Source organism: Tetrao urogallus, assembly GCF_951394365.1.
Source record: "Tetrao urogallus genome assembly, chromosome: 2".
In the NCBI taxonomy this organism is placed as follows: domain Eukaryota; kingdom Metazoa; phylum Chordata; class Aves; order Galliformes; family Phasianidae; genus Tetrao; species Tetrao urogallus.
In genome coordinates, this window is record NC_136814.1 from 108,196,438 (window position 1) to 108,217,514 (window position 21,077).

At 48.8% G+C, this 21,077-nt stretch overlaps 1 protein-coding gene across 1 annotated transcript in view; it reads left to right on the forward strand.

Annotated features, from left to right (window-relative positions):
• Positions 1–21,077, forward strand: part of RUNX2 (RUNX family transcription factor 2) — a gene marked incomplete at both ends in the record, with an annotated part of 149,122 nt that overhangs the window by 61,013 nt on the left and 67,032 nt on the right. Inside the window, 3 exons of the mRNA XM_079532799.1 lie at positions 1,189–1,472; positions 7,585–7,741; positions 13,418–13,522. Coding sequence (XP_079388925.1) covers positions 1,189–1,472; positions 7,585–7,741; positions 13,418–13,522 — 546 coding nt within the window. The remainder of the gene's footprint in view (positions 1–1,188; positions 1,473–7,584; positions 7,742–13,417; positions 13,523–21,077) is intronic.

Sequence of the window (21,077 nt, forward strand, 5' to 3'; positions counted from 1 at the left end):
TGTTTTTGCCTTTTTATTATTTTTCATTCTTTAACAACGCAATTTTCTGAGAGCCTAAACTAACTCCGACAAAGCGACACTTTAGTGATTTTTTTTATCTATATAGATAGATAGATTTTTTTTTTTATTTTATTTTTTTATTTTTTTGCTGCTGCTGTTCGTCGAGGGCGGGAAAAAAAAAAAAAAAAATCCAAAAAGAACGCAACAAAAAGAGCGATTTCAGTTACCCGGTTCAGCTCCCCGGACTCGGATCCAGCAGCGACTCAATTAAAAGGACCGGACCGCACCGAAGCTGCCTTTCCCCACCATTTACTCGGGCACAGTTTCGGAATCAGCCCGCAGAGGGCTGCTCTGGGGTGCCTTTTCCCCTCTTTTTCCCCCTTCCTGACGATGCTGCCCGCTCTCCGCTCGCTGGGAAGCCGGCTGCCGGACTCGCCCTGAGCCCCGATCGTCCCCACGGGCCGCGCCCGGCGCTCAGCCCCGCACCGCTCCTCGCACCGCAGCCCCCGGCACGGCGCTTCGGCTTCGCTCTTTTTTTGCTTTGCCGTTTGTTTGGCCGGAGGAGGAAGACTTCTTCGGAGGAAATCGGGACGTTTCCCCTTCGCTCTTTGCGAGCGACGCTCCTCTTGAAGCGGCGAGCGCAGCCGGCTGCCTTCGACCCCTCTTAAAGCCCGAAAAGCGGACGGGGAAGGAGAGGAAGAAAAAAAAGGAGAGAAAGTCGTGCGGCGCTGAGGGAAGAAGCGGCGGTTGGAAGGGGGGAAGGACGGACGGACGGACGGACGGCAGGAGGAGAAGCGGAGCCGGGCGCGGACGCACGGCGGGACGGTGCCGCTGCGGCGGGCGTTGCTGAGGGCAGCGCAGCCCCGCGCTTTGAGCAAACGAACGGCAACAGACTGAGATTTGGGGCTTTTTTTTTTTGCTTTTTTTTTTTTTTGTGCTGTTTTTTTTTTTTCCGCCAGATTTTTTTTTTGCCCCCCTCGCCCCCCCCTCCCGCCACTCTTTTTTTTTTTTTATTACAGACTCTCCGCTTTTTCATTTTCGCTATTTTGTTTTTAATACTTCTTTTTTTCCCCCACAACCCCCACCCCTCACTACACGCCTCCTCCAGCGATCCCCCCGCCGCTCCCCCCCCGCCCCCCCGCCCCCCAATTCGCTAACTTGTGGCTGTTGTGATGCGTATTCCCGTAGATCCCAGCACCAGCCGGAGGTTCAGCCCCCCCTCCAGCAGCCTGCAGCCCGGCAAGATGAGCGAGGTCAGCCCGGTCGTAGTGGCCCAACAGCAGCAGCAACAGCAACAGCAACAACAGCAAGAAGCCGCCGTGCCCCGACTGCGGCCGCACGATAACCGCACCATGGTGGAGATCATCGCCGACCACCCGGCCGAGTTGGTCCGCACCGACAGCCCCAACTTCCTGTGCTCCGTGCTGCCCTCGCACTGGCGCTGCAATAAGACCCTCCCGGTGGCCTTCAAGGTGAGCGCTCTCCCCCCGCGCTGACAGCGGCCGCTCGCCCCCCCTCGCCCCAACTCACCCACCCCACCTCCGCCCCGCAGGCGTTGCGGTGTTCGGCCCCCCCCCCCCCCCGGCCCGCAATGCCCGCCGTGCCGTGCCGTGCCGTGCCCCCTCCCCGCGCTGCAGTGTTTGCTTCATCCCGCGGTTCCCCCCGTGCTCCCCCCCCCCCCCCTCCGTAGTACATCCCGCACCCCCAGTGCCGCATCGACTTCTGTGCCCCTCTCATCTCGGCCGTTCCTTTTGTGCCCCCCCTCCCCGTCCTTTACTGAGCTCTGTGCCCGCACATCTTGCACTGAATTCTGTGCCTTCTGTTCCCCCCCCCCCCCCCCCCCCCGCAACGACTCCTGTGTTTCCCCCCCATCCCCTACCCCGTGCTGCAATAACTTCTGTGCCCCTGTGCCCCCCTCTCGTTTTGCACGGACTTCTGCAATGCCTCATCCTGCACTGACTTCTGTGCCCCCCTATCTTACAAAACTTCCCGTGTACCCCGGTCTTTCGTTGACTCCTGCGCCCCCTCCACCCACCCCCCAATCTTGCAGCGTGTATTCCCTTATCCTGCAATGAGTTCTGCGCCCTCTCTGTCCTATACTGATTTCTGTGCCCCCCCATCCTCCAATAGCTCCTGTGCCTGTGCCTCATCTTGCCTTGAGTCTTTTGCCCTTCCATCCTACAGTGACTTCTGTGCCCCCTGCAGTGCCTCCTGTGCCCCCCCCTCCCCACCCCATGCTGTATTGCCTCCTGTGCCCCCCATCCTGCACTGATTTCTGTGCTCCCCCTGCACTCCCTCTGCTCGGTATGTGTGTCCCAAGGCTCTGTAGGGTCTTCTGTAACCCCTTCTGTGCTCCAGTGCCAACTGTGCCCCCCACCCCAGTCTGGCGGTGCCTCGCATACCCCTGTCCTTCTGTCTGCCATGCCCCCGCATCCCACTGTATTTCCTGAGCCCTCTCTGCCTTGCAGTGCCCCCTGTCCCCACTCTGCCCCACAAAACATTTGCAGACCCTCTGGTGCCCCCCCATCCTGCAGAGCATGCTGTGCCCCCCCACCTCACTGTGCCATGGTGTGTGCTGTGCCCCAAACCTTTCCAGCCTCCGGGATCAATCTTGTTATTTCCACTCCCCTAATGCATAGCCCCCTCTGGGTTTCCCCCATCCCTGTGCCACCCCCACAGCACCCCCCTGAGCATCTTAGTGACTTTTATTTTAAAAAAAAGTTCTCTTATAACAAGATTCACCCATCCCCAATTGCTCAGTGCAGGGGTGCAGAATGGGTGCCCCCTCCAAACCTTCCCTTACGGGCAACCCCAGAATCCCAGCCTCGTGTCCTGGGTCCTGGAGTTGGAGGGGGCACACAGGGGTTTGCAGCAGGGGTTGGGATCCTGGTGGGGGTTCCACTCACTTTTCCTGGCCCAGGGGTGAGGAAGCCTCTGCAGGGGGGTGAGGGGGGGGCACAGAAGCACACCGCGAGTGCCGCTTCTCATTTTCTGTCTCCATCCCCGCGGCGTGCTGATGAGAGGAAAACATTTCTTAAAAACTGCAATAGCAGCACAGTGTGTGTGTGCTGTGTTCTGCAGCCCTCCATCCTCCCCGCAGCATCGCACGGCCGCACAGAGCCCCCAGCCACGTCTTTGGCTGGGGAAGGCCGGCAGCACCTGCCTGCAGTGGCTCACGGGCAGAGCTAGGAGCAGCCCTACGTCCCAATGCTGCCACAGTGTCCCCTTAGGTTGCGTTTCCTGCGTGTCTCTGTTTTGTCAGGGCAAAAATGGGTAAAAACGGCTAAAAGAGCTGATTTGGGTGTGTCTGGCCATAAAGGCGATGTGCTGTCGGAGGGAGCAGGGATGCAGGCAGAGGGGGAGAGACCTGATGGATCTGGGGCTGCAGTTGCCCCGCGTGGGGCCTGCCTCGTGCTTGGGTGGAGATAGCAGAAAGTGGGGTGTCTTCTGCCGCTGGGCCTATGGGGTGCCACCAGGTTATGAGGTGCCTCCAGTGCATGAAACTCAGGTCAGAGCTCAGCTCTGGTTCCTGGGGTGAGGAGGAGTCTCCCAGGATCGCAGTTGTAATTCGTTCACTTGTAGATGAGCTCGGTGTTGTAGTTACTTCCTATAGAAGCAATGCGAGGGCTTCGTGTTATTGCCTCTGTATTTCTCCTTCCGTTTGAAAAGCCTGAGTGTGCCCCTGCCTTGCAGCCACCCAAAGCAGGCAGTCCCAGCTCACAGCAGGAAGGCAGAGAGCTCAGCTCGATAGTATTTAGGATGTTACTCCAATATGTGTGATAAAAGGGTTTACAGAGAGTGAGAGCACATCCCAAAGTGTTTGTGCTCATACATCCTGATATTTGGGTTGTGCGTGGGGCTGCAGGCAGGCAGTAGGATGCCGCAGGTTTGTTGATGTGCTGAGTTGTCCCTTCAGCTCTGAGCTTTCACACACAGCATGCAAGATGCTCTTCTTAAAACATGCCGTGTATGGATGCCCTTATTTCCTGCTGGAGGCTGAAAGGGCCACGCTGTGTGCAATCAAGGCAGAAGGTGTGAGCACGAAGCAAAAGTACCATTCAACAACAGGTACTAAGAAGACTTTCTGCTTAGCAAAATGATGGTTGGAACCCATCAGACAGGTTTTAAAATTGTATCTCGTTTGTCAGTGCAGCTTTCCTGCAGCTGCCCGATGTTTTCAGACCAAAGAAGCTGCAATGAAACACTTGATGTGATACAGCAGAATGGGAATTATCTCTAAAAAAACTGAAAAAAAGACAGATTTGGGCTATAGGAATCTCAGCTAGGCAGAAACTTGAAAGTAAAATGGCTCACAGACAACAGTTTTTGAAGTTTTATTGGCAATAAATAATATGTTGATGATAATGTTTTGAGTGGTGCGTTAAGTGTGTCATAATTCTCTCGCAGAGCTCTCCAGTTAAAAAGTACTCTGGATATAGCACTGTTTTAATTTAAAAAAGAAAGAAGTTAGATATAAATCACATGCAGGGAAGGAAGTGTGTAATAAACAGCGCTGGGTTTGATTATAATTTTGTGAAATAATGTTGGCTAAGTGTCACATTTGAATTTTAAGTATTAATATTTACACACTACGGGGAGGGAGTCTGCGTGGGACTCACAGACCAGTTGGTAAGGTTGGCTGTGCAAACCGCATCTGCTGGTACTGCTCTGACCGCTCTGCAGTGCCCAGGCAGCAGAGAAATGGGCCTTGTGCACCCAATCCTATTTCCTTTGTGATGTGTGGTAGCCTTTTGTTGGCTGCAGCCATCGGGATTTGGCTCTCTGTTGACCCTGAGAGTTCTTTCTGAAGGCCACGAGGACCCACCTGGCTGGGTGTTGGGCTGGCTGTAAGGATGCAGTGCCCTGCTGGCTGTTGGGGTGGCTGTAAGGATGCAGTGCCCTGCTGGCTGTTGGGCTGTAAGGATGCAGTGCCCTGCTGGCTGTTGGGCTGGCTGTAAGGATGCAGTGCCCTGCTGGCTGTTGGGCTGGCTGTAAGGATGCAGTGCCCTGCTGGCTGTTGGGCTGGCTGTAAGGATGCAGTGCCCTGCTGGCTGTTGGGCTGGCTGCTGGCTGTGGTTCCAGCCGACGCTGGTAAAAGCAAAGCACTGCAGTGGGCAGAAGGAAGGCAGAAGAGCAGCCGTGAGGTGTGAGACCTCTCCCAGTAGCACAGCAGTAGTTCAGGGGCTGTCAGCATTTCCACTCCAAACCCCAGTTTTCAGAGTTTATAACTCAGCTGTTTTAAATAGCTTCAAGCTGCAACCTGCTGTATAAACTGCCAGCCCAGATGTATATTTTTAAACAAATAATAATAATAAAAAAAAGAAGTCGTGCAAATCAGTTTTTCTGGTTTAAGTTATAGAACATTATAATATTTTTAATAGTATCAGATGCTCTGTTGGCAGTATCTCCAGAAAAGACATTTTCAAGTCCCAGAGAGCTGAGATTCAGAGGCTTTTTGAATTCACTGCTTTGCAAGAAGCGTTCTTGGAGCAGTAGATACCAGCATCTGTGCAACAGGTACTGCAGCTTCATTCAGAACAAGTTTTTTGCTATGCAGAAGGTTGCAGTGCCTGCTCCTGTGCAGCGTTTCTCTCACTTCCAGCATAGGAGACATAGTGTGGCCGTTTCCAATCTCACCAGACTGAAACCAGGCAAATGGGTCTCCTAACCAGATGGGAATCGTGCAAAGAGATGCATGGCTGTCTTCAACCTGTAAGAGCTGGTTTGGTTTTATTCTGTGCCCTCTGTTGAGCTTTCGTGCCTTTTGGGGCTTTGGTTAAAGATAGAAGAATGTAGTTTTATTCGTCCAAACGTGTGGGTAGCTTCATGTGGGGAGTAAACGCCATGAAATGGAGGAGATATTTGTGTTTGAAGAATAGGTAACAGACCTGCGCTGTGCCTGTGTTAATCTTTATGCTTTTGCTTTGCTCTTATTCACTTTGCTGTGCACTTACAGTCCCTTTTCTACAAATATTTAAGTAATTTCTGATGGATGCGTGGCATAACATTTCCAAATCAAAGTTTATGCAGTCTTTCCATGCAGAAAGTTACACTTTAAAATTCCCCAAGCGGTCTGTATTTCTCTGGGTTTCAAACACACGATGCAGCTTTGTTCTGGGCAGTGCTGTCACAGTAACCTTCTGGTGATTCTTGACTATAAGGTCTGAAAGTGTAACAGTGACAAACGTTTCACCCAGCAGTAGTGAGGAGCTTTTGGTATGATTGGAGTTTCTTTTATCAGCCGAAGCTTTGTCTTTTCAGCCCTGATCTCAGCTCGCCTCTCGCAGTGAGCTGAGCACAGACCTTGTATCAGCTGCAGTGCAGGGCTGCACTTATTGCAGTGGCACACGCAGGGATGCCATGGCAAAACGTGCAGAACCAAACAGCGCTGACAGGAGGAAAGGCTGGGAAGGAAACCTGGCAGAAGTAATGGGGGGGTGTGTGAGCAGAGGGCCTTTTTGGAGGATGTCAGCCCTGCCCGGTGAGGGGTGCTGCGCTGCCGGGCAGCAGGAGGGCACAGAAGGGAGTGGGGCTGCAGAGGGGCTGCAGTGGTTGTGCTGCCTCTTCCACTGCCCCACTGGACTTGTGTACCCTTTTTTTGCATTTCTGGAGTTCAAGGGATTCTTGTTTGTTTGTTGGTTTGTTTCTCGCTGTGGAGAAAGCATAGGTTGCAATTTCCCGGGGTGCTGACGTGCGTCCCGAGGCTGCCTGGAGACATCGTGCTCTGTCATAAGCTGAGATGGGAGCACGTTGCAGGCAGCTCCCTGTGTTAGGCTTTGAGCCAGTATCCATTTACCAGGGGTGTGAGTTCAGCAGCTGATTAGCTGTGATCTGACAGCTCCCTTTGCAGCCTGTGGAGCCGGCTGCTGCCAGAGCCAGGCGGGCTGGGGGCTGCTCACTACACTGCCCAGAGCATCTCCTGCTCCTGGGCCCTTCAGACTGCAGCCCTTCCATGCAGATGCAGAAATTGGTGGCGGAATTCCCGTTTGAGTTTGGGGTGCTGTTACCATCAGCATAACCCATTTCATATGGCATTTCAGCTTCGCTTTGTACTTTCTCTTAAGTGAGATGAGCTCTCTTTTTCGGCAATGCAGCCTGTTGTAAATACTTTCAGATTTTGTATGCTTTTGTCATCGATTTTTATTGTTGTAAAGGAATGCTTCACAGCACACTGGGCCGTGTAACGTTCTCCATATATGCACCAGGCTGGATGTGGCTCTGGGCAGCCTGGTCTGCTGGTTCGCAGCCCTGCACATAGCAGGGAGTTGGAACTGGATGAGCACTGTGGTCCTTTGCAACCCAGGCCATTCTGTGATTCTATAATATATATTCAGAACTCCTTTTTATTTAATGAATATCACAGTTAAACCTTCGATCATTAGTTTATGGGAAAGACGTTTGTAAGTAAGTCTTATGATAACATGTAATGCTTGTGTCAGGAGATGGTCTGAATGAAGAATAGGAAAAGCCACAGCTGCTGCTCCCCTACCTCCGAATTGGTGTGGGGACTCGGTGCTGTGTGGGTTTGCAAGGAAATGCAGAGCACTGTGTCACGAGCCGTGCTTTCTTGTCCCCTCCTCACAGGTGGTGGCCTTAGGAGAAGTGCCCGATGGGACCGTGGTCACCGTGATGGCTGGGAACGACGAGAACTATTCTGCAGAGCTGCGAAACGCTTCTGCTGTGATGAAGAACCAGGTGGCCAGATTCAATGACCTGCGATTCGTGGGCAGAAGTGGCAGAGGTAGGTGGCTGCTTTGTGTGTGGGCGCAGCGGGGTGAAGGGAAGGCCTGGATATCAGCCTCGTTTCACAAGGAAACACAGATTTGTGTGCCGATAAATCGCTGTCTGCCTTTCACGGATGCCTGTTTTATTTGCAAACTTGCCAGCCCAGCGAGGTGTTCTCTCTTGCAAAGCTTTCCTGCCACGTCTTTGTTCATTTTTGGAACGCCGGTTTTGAAAAATGATTCACAGAATACTTTGGTTCCCCATTTTAATCACGCAGCAGAGGCGGAAGGAAACGAGGATATTCGTGATGGTTTTCTTACAGTCAGACAGTGCATCTCAGGCCGCAGTAACAAGAGATGAAGGATTCCTTTCAGCAGTGGCGCTTCTGCTGGAGTTGTTGCAGGAGAGCTAGAATTAAAGGAGCGTTGCATATCACATGTGTTTTAGGTTATGATCTTTAAAAGCTCACAGCTATTGGTGGAAAGCCTTCTGGTGCTTCCCTGCCCTTTGTGTATGACCCGCAGACAGAAACCTCGCTGTTGTTGTTAGTAACCTGCCTGGCTTTTGTGAATTGATGGTAAGCTTTGGATGGAAGGAAATTCAACCTTTACTTTAAATGTCAGGGAGGGCGACTTCTAATTTTTTGGGAGATTTAGAGTGCTGTCATTGTCTTCCAGCTGTTCAGGAGCGTCCTGTAACCTGGGAAGCACACATAGAAAGCTTTTGTTACCACCGAGAGCTTGAAAATAACATAAGATTCTTGTAGCTGCCCTGAAATTTGAGGTAGTGATTGAAATGACCACTTGAGGGAAGCTGGCACTTCAGTCTCCAGTGCAGGAATGCTCAGAGGGATCTGTTGTATCAATCAGCCATCGATTCAGCCTCAGTGTTTGTGCGTTACGTATTTGCAGTAATTATTTGTTTTAAACTGGCCCTGCGTGGAGGGAAAGGAAGAAATAAAGGCAGAACTGCGTGTGTGGAGGATCAGTAATAAAGCTAATTTACAGTCAGACACTTTAAGAGCAGCTGTACATCTCAGGGCTATTTCTCCCTCAAAAATACTAACCAAACGTGTGACAGAGGCCGGGATAGTTTCGGTCAGCTGGCATGCTTTTACAATTACCGCTGTTTTGTGAAAGTGATTCCATCAGTGTGGCTTACAGCGGCTATTTTTTGTATTAGTGACTTGGCCAACAGCTCTCTTTATCATTTTACGTCTTGAAAATTATTGGTAATAAAGGGTAACTTGAAAACAGAATAACTACTGCAGAGGCAGCTCAGTATAAATATGGCCTTCGCTGCCCTTTGGGATGCGGTGCTGCCTTCCTCTTCCATTTGTCTTGCTTCCTTTGGAAAAACCAGCCTGCTTTGTTACTGTGCTGATGGATGAGGTCTGAAGGTTCCCTGGCTTGATCGCTAGCAGTGCCTTACAGAAAGAGTTCAGCAGTGTGTGACTGCTTCAGCAGTGCTGAAAAGAGCCGAGATGTGATGTACAACCTCAGATCTGCGGATTTCATTTGAAATGTATGATATATGCTTTTTTATTAGACCGTAGGAAATGAACTGAAGGGCCTGAGAACTCGGGAGGTGTAGATGTGGACACATACAAACACAGAGCCTCTGAATTTGGGCACCAGTAATTCAACCTATATTCGTATCTAGTAGATCTGGAATAGAGTTTTTCTCTGATCAGTCTGGGTAGAATCTATGGAAAAGCGATAGTGTACTTTTCAAGCCCTCAACATATTTATTTAAGAGACTTCAAAGCAAAACAAAGGGTGTGCACTGTTTTACTATATTGGCTTTCTGAGTTTTGGCTAGTTTCCCAAATAGCAATTTTTATATTTAAAAAAAAAAAAAAAAAAAAAAAAGAAAAAAAAAAAAAAGGAAGAAAAAAGACAGACTTAACTGCTTGCAGACTTTTCACGCATGGAAGATGAAGAAAGCTTCTTTTGATGAAGTGTAATTATGTCCAAACAGAGCTGACCCCCTCCCCCTATATTTCTTATGATCTTAACGGAAGAAAGTAGAGCTTTGCCTTTGAAGCAGCCGGGACTCGGTGGAGGATCTGAAATGCTGCATTCTGCTGCCAGAGGCGGGATGGAGAAATTGGTCCAGACTTGTCTCCCAGACTCAGAACAGAGAGGGGGAGAGAGAGAGGAAAGGAGAAAGAGTTATCATTACTGATAGGTTTTTATAACTCTCCTTAAAATAGCAGGAAAGAAAGCAGTAGCTGCAAAGAGAAGTGAGAAAGCTACTTACAGAGGCAGATATGGTAGGTACAAGACCTGAAGTAAAACAGGAAAAATAAAGTAAGAAAGAAATCATTTTTCGGTGGCAAGAAGCTAATCCACACCTGTTCCTGCCTTCAGATTTACATCTTTCTAAACAGCTTGCTCTTTGATCTCTGTATCTCTCAGTTTGATTGTGAGGGCTGAATCATCAGCTTACCGCTTCACCTTCTCTCCCACGTTCTTTCCCTGCTTCCCATGGCTCAGTGCAGTAACTGGATTCATACCCATGTTAGTGCTGCTCGCCTGACAGGAGCCCTGACTTCACGTTTTTGTTTGCATAATTTCTCTTAAATACCTTTCTGGATTCTTAAGAATAAGTAACCAGAGCTCTTTATATGCATGCAGAAGTTGTTTGTCTGTGGTTTAGAGGCAGGAGCTCACTTTTACAAGGCTGAGCCGCAGTGCAAGGGCAGAATTCCTGTCTTTCGTGAGCACGGGATCATAGAATCATAGAATCATGGAATCACAGAATGGCCTGGGTTGCAAAAGCCCCACAGTGCTCCTCCAGCTCCAACCCCCTGCTGTGTGCAGGTCACCAACCAGCAGCCCAGGCTGCCCAGAGCCACATCCAGCCTGGCCTTGAATGCCTGCAGGGATGGGGCATCCACAGCCTCCTTGGGCAACCTGTTCCAATCACCTTCATTTTGTTATCCCCCAGTGCTCTAATCACATTGGGACCTGACTGAAAAACACACAGCACACACAGGCTGCTGAGTCCCCTTTCCAGCTGACTTCTGCTTTCTGCCTTGTGTTTCAACATATGTCCATCCCCTCCTTTTTTTGTCGGCTGCACTCACATGTGTGAATAACAAAGCATGCACAGTTTGGACGCACGGAGGCATTAGTGCCAGATGCCTGCTTGGCGAGGGAATTTAATAACAGAGCTCTGCAATTAGTCGTCAGCTTCTAAAAGCGGACAGTTTAAGCGACTGAGGGCATAAAGGTAGGCGATAAAAAGTGCATTAAAGGATTTCCTGGCAGAGGGAGGATCTCTGTGAAGTCACTTCCATCTGTCTGGGGGAGGCACACGCGTCGCTGAAACGTGTGACCTTAAAAACATATTTTGTTCTCAATCCTGTAATATGTAAATCATTTCTTGAAAGCTCAGGGACTGGAGCGTGCTGGCGGGCCGTGCATCACCCCGCTATAAAGCCATGCTTTGTTTTGCTGAGTGCGGTGGGGCTTTGTTAATGTTCATTCATTAATGTTTCTGTTTGTTAGAATACCAGCTAGGGAACAAAACCTATTTCCCTTTCAGATGAGGTGCTTACCTGTTCAGCATAGGCTGGCTGATCGTTTAGGAGTGCTCACAGGCCAGGTGGAAACACCGCTCTTTGTGTTAAGGAGTGCATTTTTTCTATCGCGTTGAGATGCATTTAGCATACAAAACCTCGCAGTGCTTCTCTACAGAATGATTTTACAGGGTCTTTTAAAGTAGTATTGTTTTGTTGGCCTGATTTTTAGCCATCAGTAGACTGATGTGGCACATAAAGAGAGTGGTAGCGGTGTAAGGCCAAAGGCTTCGTTCCAAGGCATTCAGAAAATCCCCTTAGCATCTTTGGTGGTTGCCAGTTGTATTCTGCTCCTTTTATATGGGTAACTGTGATCTGAATGATAGTGTGTTTTCAGAGGCTGATGCTAACGGAGGCCTAAGATCCATCCCTGGCAAACTGGTGGGTGTCCAGGCAGCAGGCTGAATTCTTGCTTGGATAGAGATAAAGGGCTCACAGCACTGCAGACCTCAACAGGCAGCGTGGAGGCACTGTGTGCCCAGTAGGGATATTGCTGCACGTCTGGGCTCTGCCTACAGGCATGGCATACAGGCAAAACGACTGCTGTACGACTGGGATGAGCAGGACTCGACGAAGACTGGACAACCTCAGTACTCTCCCATGGTGGTCATTCTCAAAAGATCAGTGAACAGACCCAGTTCCTGGGGCAGTGGGGGGAGCTGCCTTTGGCCATGTCTCCCCACTGCGTCTGAGGCCAAACTCAGCCGCCTGACACCTTTATTCCTTTTGGCCTCCACCTACAGAAAGATGGGTGCAGCCAGAGCGCGGCTACACCTGGAAGAGCACTTTACTCCAAGTGACTGTTGCATGTCCTTAAAAAAATCCATGTCACATTTCAGTGTATGAGAAAAAGGGCTGAGACATTTTGAAGTTGTACTCCGGGTGATGAATGTTGCGTGTCTCAGTCAGGTTTGGGGCAGATATACAGCTTCAGTAGGACAGAAAGACTAATTACTAGTTTTGACAGCCAAAGCTCTGTTCCATATTATGCCTTTTATATAAGCTGTTCTATTTTAAGCTTGAAAAACCTGCACTGAGTTTGTGCTCTTAGATATCGTTTAAGATTTGTGTCTTCAGAGTTCAACAAGAGGAAAAGCACCGGCAGCAGAAATGCACAGAGAGGCAGGGAGAGAGAAAGAAAGCACTTCAGAGCCTGGTGGGGGAGCAGCTGAAAGGAGCAGGCAGGCTTGGGATGCTGACTGTTTTATTGAGTCACTGCTGCACGCCCACCTTTTCCTGTCTTGAAGCAGTTTTCAGTTCTGATTATCTGACGTGACTAACGGTTGCATATCTAACAGATTACAACTGTCAGTGGCCGGTGCCTGGTGAGAACGTGTGCCCGGCTCACCCAGCTCAGCCCCTCTGCTCACGTTTAAGGCTCCCTTCGGCCGAGGGCTCCAGATGCTCTCGTGCAGTGCCTGTGTGAGCTCCAGCCTTGAGAAACGCAGCCGCAGCCTGACGGGGGAAGAGCGCGTGCACGCTGCGGTTTCTCACTGCTGCTGGAAAGCCGAGGGCTGCCTCAGTGTTCAACAGAGAGACGTGCAGTCGTGTGTAGGGCGAAAAGTGTGCTCCAGTAATGATGATATCACCACGTCAGCCCTGGAGCACGAAGGACAGGAGACGCTGATTCCCTCTTCTAATGGCTCCCGCGGGAAAAGGCAGCCTTTCCTCATCTCATTGCAGTCAAACAACGACACGATGGAGCTGTGCGAAGTAAATAACATGTGGCCACATTCTGCTCTCTGTCCCACAGCTGCAAAACTGGAGTAAATTTTTAAATTATCCGCCGCGCTTTGGATTTACACCACTTTCAATACAGCAAGGAATTTGGCTTGTCCTCGGCAGTGAATCACTTTTGTTCTGTCGTTGCATGATGACCCATTATTAAATAAGGAACATTTAGATTGTCAACACATGGACATATTCTTGACGTAGAGTAAAACTGAAGGGGAGGAAAACTCCTATGGTCAGTTATGTTTTTAATTTTCGCGATTGTGGTAACGACAGGGAATAATTTTAAACGTCTCCGACTCTTTACTGAACATGCATGTGACTGTTTTCATGTTGTAATCACTCATTCCTCGTTGTTTTTTTTTCTCTTTGTAGGGAAGAGCTTTACTTTGACAATAACTGTCCTGACAAATCCCCCCCAAGTCGCTACATACCACAGAGCCATAAAGGTTACGGTGGATGGGCCGAGGGAGCCAAGAAGTGAGTATTACACTCTTATTTTTGCACTTACGCCTGCTTAATTTTGTTTAACGGAGATCCATACATGAAATATAGATCTTTGTCAAATGCTGGGCCTTGCTCAGCAAAATATGTAAGCGCAGGCTTAATTTGGAGCCTATTGGACCACACACATACTCGCATTAAACACACGCCGAAGTGCTTGGCTGAATTTGGGCAGTCCCGAACCCGATCCTCATTCACATCAAGGTCTTGATACATTATCTGCCAGTGTAAATGAGAACTGAACCCACGGTATTTATGTATAATCTGATTTAGGCTAATAGATGCAGTCCTGCAACGAGCCGCTTCGCTCAGCTCCTGCAAACTTCCAACTGAAGGCATTTACAGCACAATAGGAGGTCGGTCTTACAGGATCAGTCCTAGCACAGAAGGATAATATACAATATAGTGCCTTTGTGTTTGCCCTTAAATTCTTTTGCCATCAGATAATTAATGCACCTGGTTAATCTCATCATACCTGAAATTGATTTTCAGCTACGGACTCATCACAGACCCCCTGGGGGCCAAAGAAAGCTCCAAACACCGTGCATCTACAGCACGGCCTTTGTTTCTTATCTGTGCACAGAAAGTGTGCTTAATGGCAGTGTAGCTGATCAGATTGTCCCTCAGCGTGTTGGACTCATAGCTGCACACCTTCCCAAGTTACAAAGAACCATAGAACCACAGACTGGCCTGGGTTGCAAAGGTCCACAGAACTCATCCAGTCCCAATCCCTGCTGTGTGCAGGTCACCAACCAGCAGCCCAGGCTGCCCAGAGCCACATCCAGCCTGGCCTTGAATGCCTGCAGGGATGGGGTATCCACAGCCTCCTTGGGCAACCTGTGCCAGTGCCTCACCACCCTCGGGGGGAAAAACTTCCTCCTCATATCCAACCCAAACCTCCCCTGTCTCACTTTAAAACCATTCCCCTTGTCCCATCACCATCCACCCTCACAAACAGCCGTTCCCCCTCCTGTTTATATATGGCTCCCTTCAAGTACTGGAAGGGAATCTGAGCAACGATTTGTGGCTACATGTTTACGACAGTTGTGCTTTGCCACCCTCCAGCAATGCTATGGCTGGCCAATACTTTCAGATACAGGCAAGCGTGGTCAATCCATTGTGATCTCTGCCTGACTCTCTGTCTCACACATTTCGAAGGCAACCAGTATGACAGCATCAGAGTAGCAGTGATGAGTCAGTTCTGGAGTTTTTTTTAATCTGACTAGAATGAGTCTTTCTAAATTGATTGGATTAACCAGGTATAGCTGCATTTAAATTGCATTTGGAGATTAAGAATTATTTGATGAATAACCACATTAAAAATATCCCTTTTGTGGAGGCATCTCAAATAATTGTTTTGCCTTTGATCTGCACGTACAAGTGAGCCCCGTGAGGAGCTTTCAGGGAGTTTTGCTGAGCATACCACCAAGACAGAAGTAGAAGGCTGCACGCAGCGATGTGTTTCTCGTGTTAATCCATGCTGTGGTGCCACCTCCTGCACAACTGAGAGAGGGAAACCAAAATGCCTTCTGTGAGAGCTACCCAGCTCTTGTACCTCTCCTAGAACAGCAGATAAAAAAGCGGCTAGCTGTGGAGAAGTTTCGTTCTGTAGGTACTTAGGCTGCTGCCCTCTCACGTCTGAGGTTTCTGTCAGTCACAGCAAGGGGATTTTCATCCTTCCATCTCTCTCTTGCTGGAGCAGTGCTCTTTTTAATATTCAAACTGTTGCTTCAAACTGAGCTCAGAGTGTAAAAACCAGGGGATATCACTTGGCCGTTCCCATTTGGAGGCTGCTTCTGTGTACTGAGGCATCTGCAGAGCAAATCTCAGACGGCAGACAACAAATGCAGTGATGGAGTGGAGTAGATTGAAAACGCTGCAGCTAAAAGTGTTGGCTGCTCACTGTGGCACAGAGGGGGAACCTTTGTCTGGTCCTGCGATGGCAGCTAAGCTGTGCTGGCAATTTGTGAATTAAAGGTGAGACTGTGTTAATATAGCAATGCAAGATCTCCAGGTTCTGCCTGAGTTGTTTAGCCAACCTCTATGCATGACTCCTATTTGCTGTTTCCATGGATTTCAGCTCTAGTGAGGGATGCTCGGTAACTAAGAAAGCCAGTTATCGTAGCCTAGATGGGATTATTGTATCTTCCTTTCTGTCTTTATTTGTTTATTAAGAAAGCCCCTTTTAAGAGGCCTTGGATGTAAGAATTTCAGCTCCGTAGTGAAGCTCTGCTCTGGGGTCAGCTTGGTTCTGCAGGTTCTGTCATTGCAGTTGCATGCTATAAGGGAGATGATGTCCCCAGGATGACTTGTTATTAAATGTGAATTTTCAGGGAAAGTGTAGCTGCAGAAGTACCGTGGGAGTTTCACTGAAGTTCTGTTCATTCTGGGAGCTCCCAAGCTCGTGCAGATTTATTACTGTGTGGTGGTGATCACTCAGGAAGTGTATCTGGCGTTTATGTTGCATGAGGAAAATGAGGTGGTTGGGGGCAGTGAGGAATTCAAGTCACCAAATGGATCTGATAGCGAATGTGTTTTTCTTAACAGATTAAGTATCGGCCAATAGTGCCCCTCTCTGCCAGGATCTGTAGTTCACTCAGACATCTCAGGCATGTTCTCGTTTTCTTCTCTCTGGCAACTCAACCGGAGCTGTCACATCACAAACAACTTTTCTCTTAATATACACATCTGGCGTTGGCAGTTGGACCAACTTCATAAGAGCACATGATCATCATTCATTACGAGATTAAAAAGTACCCCATGGCATCATTGATGTTTTCTAACTTTGATCTCTTGCAGTTGTGATTCATCTCAGTTATAAAACTTCCCTTTAAAGGAACACAACTGATGACTTATTAGAACCTTCATTCTAAGTAGCGTAAACATAAAATTATGCACGTCTCTACAAAATGTCATTTACTTTGTTGCCAGCTTATCATTTTAAGACATGACATCATGCTTCAGATCGTGAATTTGTAAGGCTTGTTTATAGGCAAGGCACTTTGACCTTCTGCTGGCAAGTTGGCTCCAGCAAACAAATGCTGCGTGTTTTCCAGCAGCAGCAGGAGCAGCAGCCATCCCATGACAGCCATCCAGAGGCTGACATTAAGCGTGCCGAACAGTCATGGCATGCAGTGATGCAGTGACTCCAGTTGGGATTTTGGATGCTTCAGGAAGTCAGGTTCTTAAATGGGAGTGCTGGTTGATTGTATTAAACATTTGCTTGTAGAAGCTCACAGCCTTACCTCTCTGCTATTATCTTCAAACATTTCAATAGAGGTTGGGCTGTCAGGTTGCTCAGTTAGGAAAGCCTGGCAGTTTCTTCTAACAATTATTCCTGGGAAAAGATTTTTTTTGTCAGTCTATCTGCTTTTCCAACCAGGATCTTATTTGTTGCACAGCCTCTGTGCTGGGCTGGGACAGCACATTGCATTGTGAGGGATGGAGTCCAGAAACCATTGTATAAGGTCTTTGGGAGTCATTGGGAAATCCTGCCAATGCCTGTGTTTTCTCTTCCCATCTGCAGTATAGAGCCTATGCCATCCATTATGCCATCACAGCCCTTAGCCCTCAGAGCTGCCTTCCAGCTGGGAGGGCTGAAAGAAGTTTTGCTGAGAACCACATTGTCACAAGGTCATAATGAACCAACAGGAAGCAAGGTATAAACCCTAAAGGAATTAAAGGAACAAAAAACCCAACAACCTTTTACTTAACTCCCCTTACAAATGCCAAACTAATCAATTTAAGTTAAAGGAGGGCAGATGGAGGTTGGATGTCAGGGGGAAGTTGTGTGCTGTGAGAGTGGTGAGGTACTGGAACAGCTGCCCAGAGAGGCTGTGATGCCCCGTCCATCCCTGGAGGTGTTGGAGGCCAGGTTGGATGGGGCCCTGGGCAGCCTGGGCTGCTGTGAAATGGGGAGGTTGGTGGCCCTGCATGGCACAGGGGGGTTGGAGCTTTGTGATCCTTGAGGTCCCTTCCAACCCAGGCCATTCTGTGATTCTATGAACTGATGGTTTGTCCTTCAGCAGCAGCCCCAGAGAGCAGGAGATGAGTCCTTGGCTGCTTTTTGCTGGAGGAGTGTCTGTGTTTTTATATCTTGCTTCCAAAGACTTCATCTCTAATCAAAGATAGTCTCCAAAATCACTGGCAGCAATTTAGCGTATGAGCACATATGGAAAAGTCCCTCTGAGTTTGGGGCTGCTGGTTTTGGTAGGAGAAAACTGCTACATTTCATTCAGCTCCCAAGTATTTCCCTGCTGCCGTAGCTGGTAAGGTGCACCCACGGTGAAAGGTATGAGCAAACAGTGCCTCGTTGTCTGTGCATGCTACAAAAGACAGCAAAAGCAAGCAGGAGCTTCTGGTGAGCCGTTGTGTTAACCGTGTGGCTGCAGAGCGCAGATAAGCCATGGAGATGTTTGAGATTCCTAGACTTAAAACCATAACAGCGTTTAGGAAGTTCTCTCTCCCTTCTTTCAAAGGCAGAGGGTGGAGGGATAAGGCTGGGGCTGATGGAATGTGCTTGCGAGCAGAGCAACTTTAAATCTGTCAGTAGAATTTTTTTTCTTCCTTTTTTCTTTCTTTTTTTTTTTTTTTTTTTTTCTTCTTCCTTTCTTTTCTGTTTTCTTTCTTTCCTTCTTTATTTATTTATTTATTTTGCTTTTATTATTATTATTATTCTTTTTTTCATGTTGACTGACTGTTGGGAGCTGGGCTGGTGGCCAAGCAGGAAATGACACATCGAGAGGCATTCGTGTTGTGCAACATTTGGTGGAACTGATGCAAGGATACATTGTCTGTTTACGCATTCCTTCCCTAACAGCCTGCATGGCAGTAATTTTATTCAGGGACACATGGCATGCTACAGCAAGGAGCTAGATACTTAACATCTCCTTACGCAGAATTAGCACAGCAGTTAAAACACGCCGTGTGTCCCCAGCTTAGAATACTGTCTGGCTTGCCTTCAGAAACCATACCACCAGCCCCTTCCTCCCCAAGAATACCTTGAGTTTTTGTTCTCTGTGGTGAATTTATGCGGCGTTGAGAGATGTAGTGTATGAGCTTGGGCACAGTTGAGGAGGTTTTAATTGAACTCAGTGCTAAATACTCCAAGGTACTATGAAAAAGTCCTGAGTTTTCATCTAAGCCAAGGTTAGGAGATCCGTGGCTGTGCTGGTGCCTCTCCCAGCGACACATCTGCACTGCAATCAGCTGCGCCGGGCCGCATCTCCAGCAGCGCGGCTGGGAGTGAAGCGAGGCGCAGTGGGCGTCGTGGTGGTTTGTAAACTGTTCTGAACGACTCTGCGAAGTGTAATGCTTGTGTTACAATGCCCCTTTGTAAGAAATGAGGCAGAAGAACAATTTGTGGTGGTGGTGCTGCAGGGGTTGGGTTCTCTGCTCTGAGCATCTGCGTGGTGCTGGAGCACAGCGGTACTGCTGCTTGGCTGAGGAGTGTGGGCCTGGCCCCAGCTTCCACTATGGGCCTTCCTCTCTGATTTCAGACATGTGGCACCAGGCCCTTTTTGCAGCGTAAATCCAAGATTCGGTGTTGTTTCCTGTTGGTTTGTTTTTGCTAATCTGTGATTTGAGAAAATCTTATTAATTCCAGTCTGGAGAAGAGCTCCTGAGTGTTTGCAGAGGCTGTGAGCAGCTGTGGGGGTGGGCAGGGGGCTCCTCATGGAATGTGGCAGGTCGTACCTGTGCCACTGGTTCAGATGCATATCTGGGATAGGCATGGGACCCAGATACAGATACAGAATGGCCCAAGTTGGAAGGACCTCAAGGATCACGAAGCTCCAACCCCCCTGTGCCATGCAGGGCCACCAACCTCCCCATTTCACAGCAGCCCAGGCTGCCCAGGGCCCCATCCAACCTGGCCTCCAACACCTCCAGGGATGGACGGGGCATCACAGCCTCTCTGGGCAGCTGTTCCAGCACCTCACCACTCTCACAGCACACAACTTCCCCCTGACATCCAACCTCCAGCTGCCCTCCCTCAACTCCAAACCATTTCCCCTTGTCCTGCTGCCATCTCCCCTTTCCAAGAGCTGACTCCCCTCCTGTCTGCAGGCTCCCTTTAGGTACTGCAGGCTGCACTGAGGTCACCCCGCAGCTTCTCTTCTCCATGCTGAACAAGCCCAGCTCCCTCAGCCTGTCTTTGTCGTGGAGGTGCTGCAGCCCCCTGCTCATCTCTGTGGCTCCTCTGGACCCTCTCCAACAGCTCCCTGTCTTTCTTGTACTGGGGCCACCAGACCTGGATGCAGTGCTGCAGATGGGGCCTCATGAGGGCAGAGCAGAGAGGGACGATCACCTCCCTTTCCCTTCTGGCCACCCCTCTTCTGGGTGAGATCTCATCGAGTGAGATGGAAGCAACACCCAGTTAGTTCAGTCACTGCTGGAATTTACAAGGAGCAGCTCTGAAAGCAGAGTGATCCGTAGGACACGGCTGACTCTCACCGTAAGAGGACGTTGTTGTGGTGGCAGCTGAGCATGGATTCCCTATTAGAATGAGAGGGAAAAGGCTGTTAGAGGATTATGTAAAACAAGTGAGCAAGTCTGAGTGTAAAACCATTCCCAAAGATGTGCTCACCAATAGTAGTGGTTTGTATTTGTCAACTGAAAACAGATCGTTTCCATTCTTTTGTAGACAGAATGCTGCTTCAAAACAGCCTAGTCCTAGTACATTTGGCATGCAGGATAACCGTTATGGTGGATTTTGATACATTGCAGCTATGGCTGTTTGTATTCAAAAGGTCTGTCCAAGCCACAAATAAAATCACGGCTCCATTGTGCTGCGTGCTCCTATTATAAGAGAGGTTTGCTTGCAGCCTCCATTAAAATATAGTTGGGAAGAGGAATTCTAACAAAGCAAATGAAGTCAGCAGCATGGATGAGTGCACTCTTACCTCCATATGGTGCAACTATGATGAAAGGAAAAGTGAAAGCAGTTTTTTAAAGTCTGTGAGAGTACTTCATACAGATGCTGTGGAGGAAGGAGGTATAAAGAGGCGCTGAAGTAGCTTTTCTGAGACTTTGTTCCTTACTTTCCTTTAGGAGGACCTGAACACTTGTACGTCTTCGCTTTTGAAATGCTTTTAGCTTGTTGCTTTTTTTCTCCCACATTTCCATGTAGCACCTCTTATATCTCTTCCTTCCCTTTTGAAAGTGGGTCAGGAAGCAGGGAGCAGAGCAAATCTGTTTGGGAGGTGCTGCATCAGAGTAACTAGAGTAATGACATAAAAATTCTTTACTAGCAATTGAAATTTCTTTACATCTTTTGAGTAAAGTTTATTTTTATTCTCCGTATGAACTCCATTCCCCACTGCAATGTGGTCATTCCTGAAGTGAAAGGCAGATGGTGATGTCATCAGACAAGCAATGCAGAAGAGAAAATGAGGAAGAACATCATATTCAATTGAAACTTCAGGGGAAAAAATGTAGAGTCACACTGCAGTATGTTTGTGGTGCTACAAGCCTTGTTCTTAGGAAGGCAACTGGGTTCCTCAATGCGTGTGTCTGCTCAAATCCATTACTA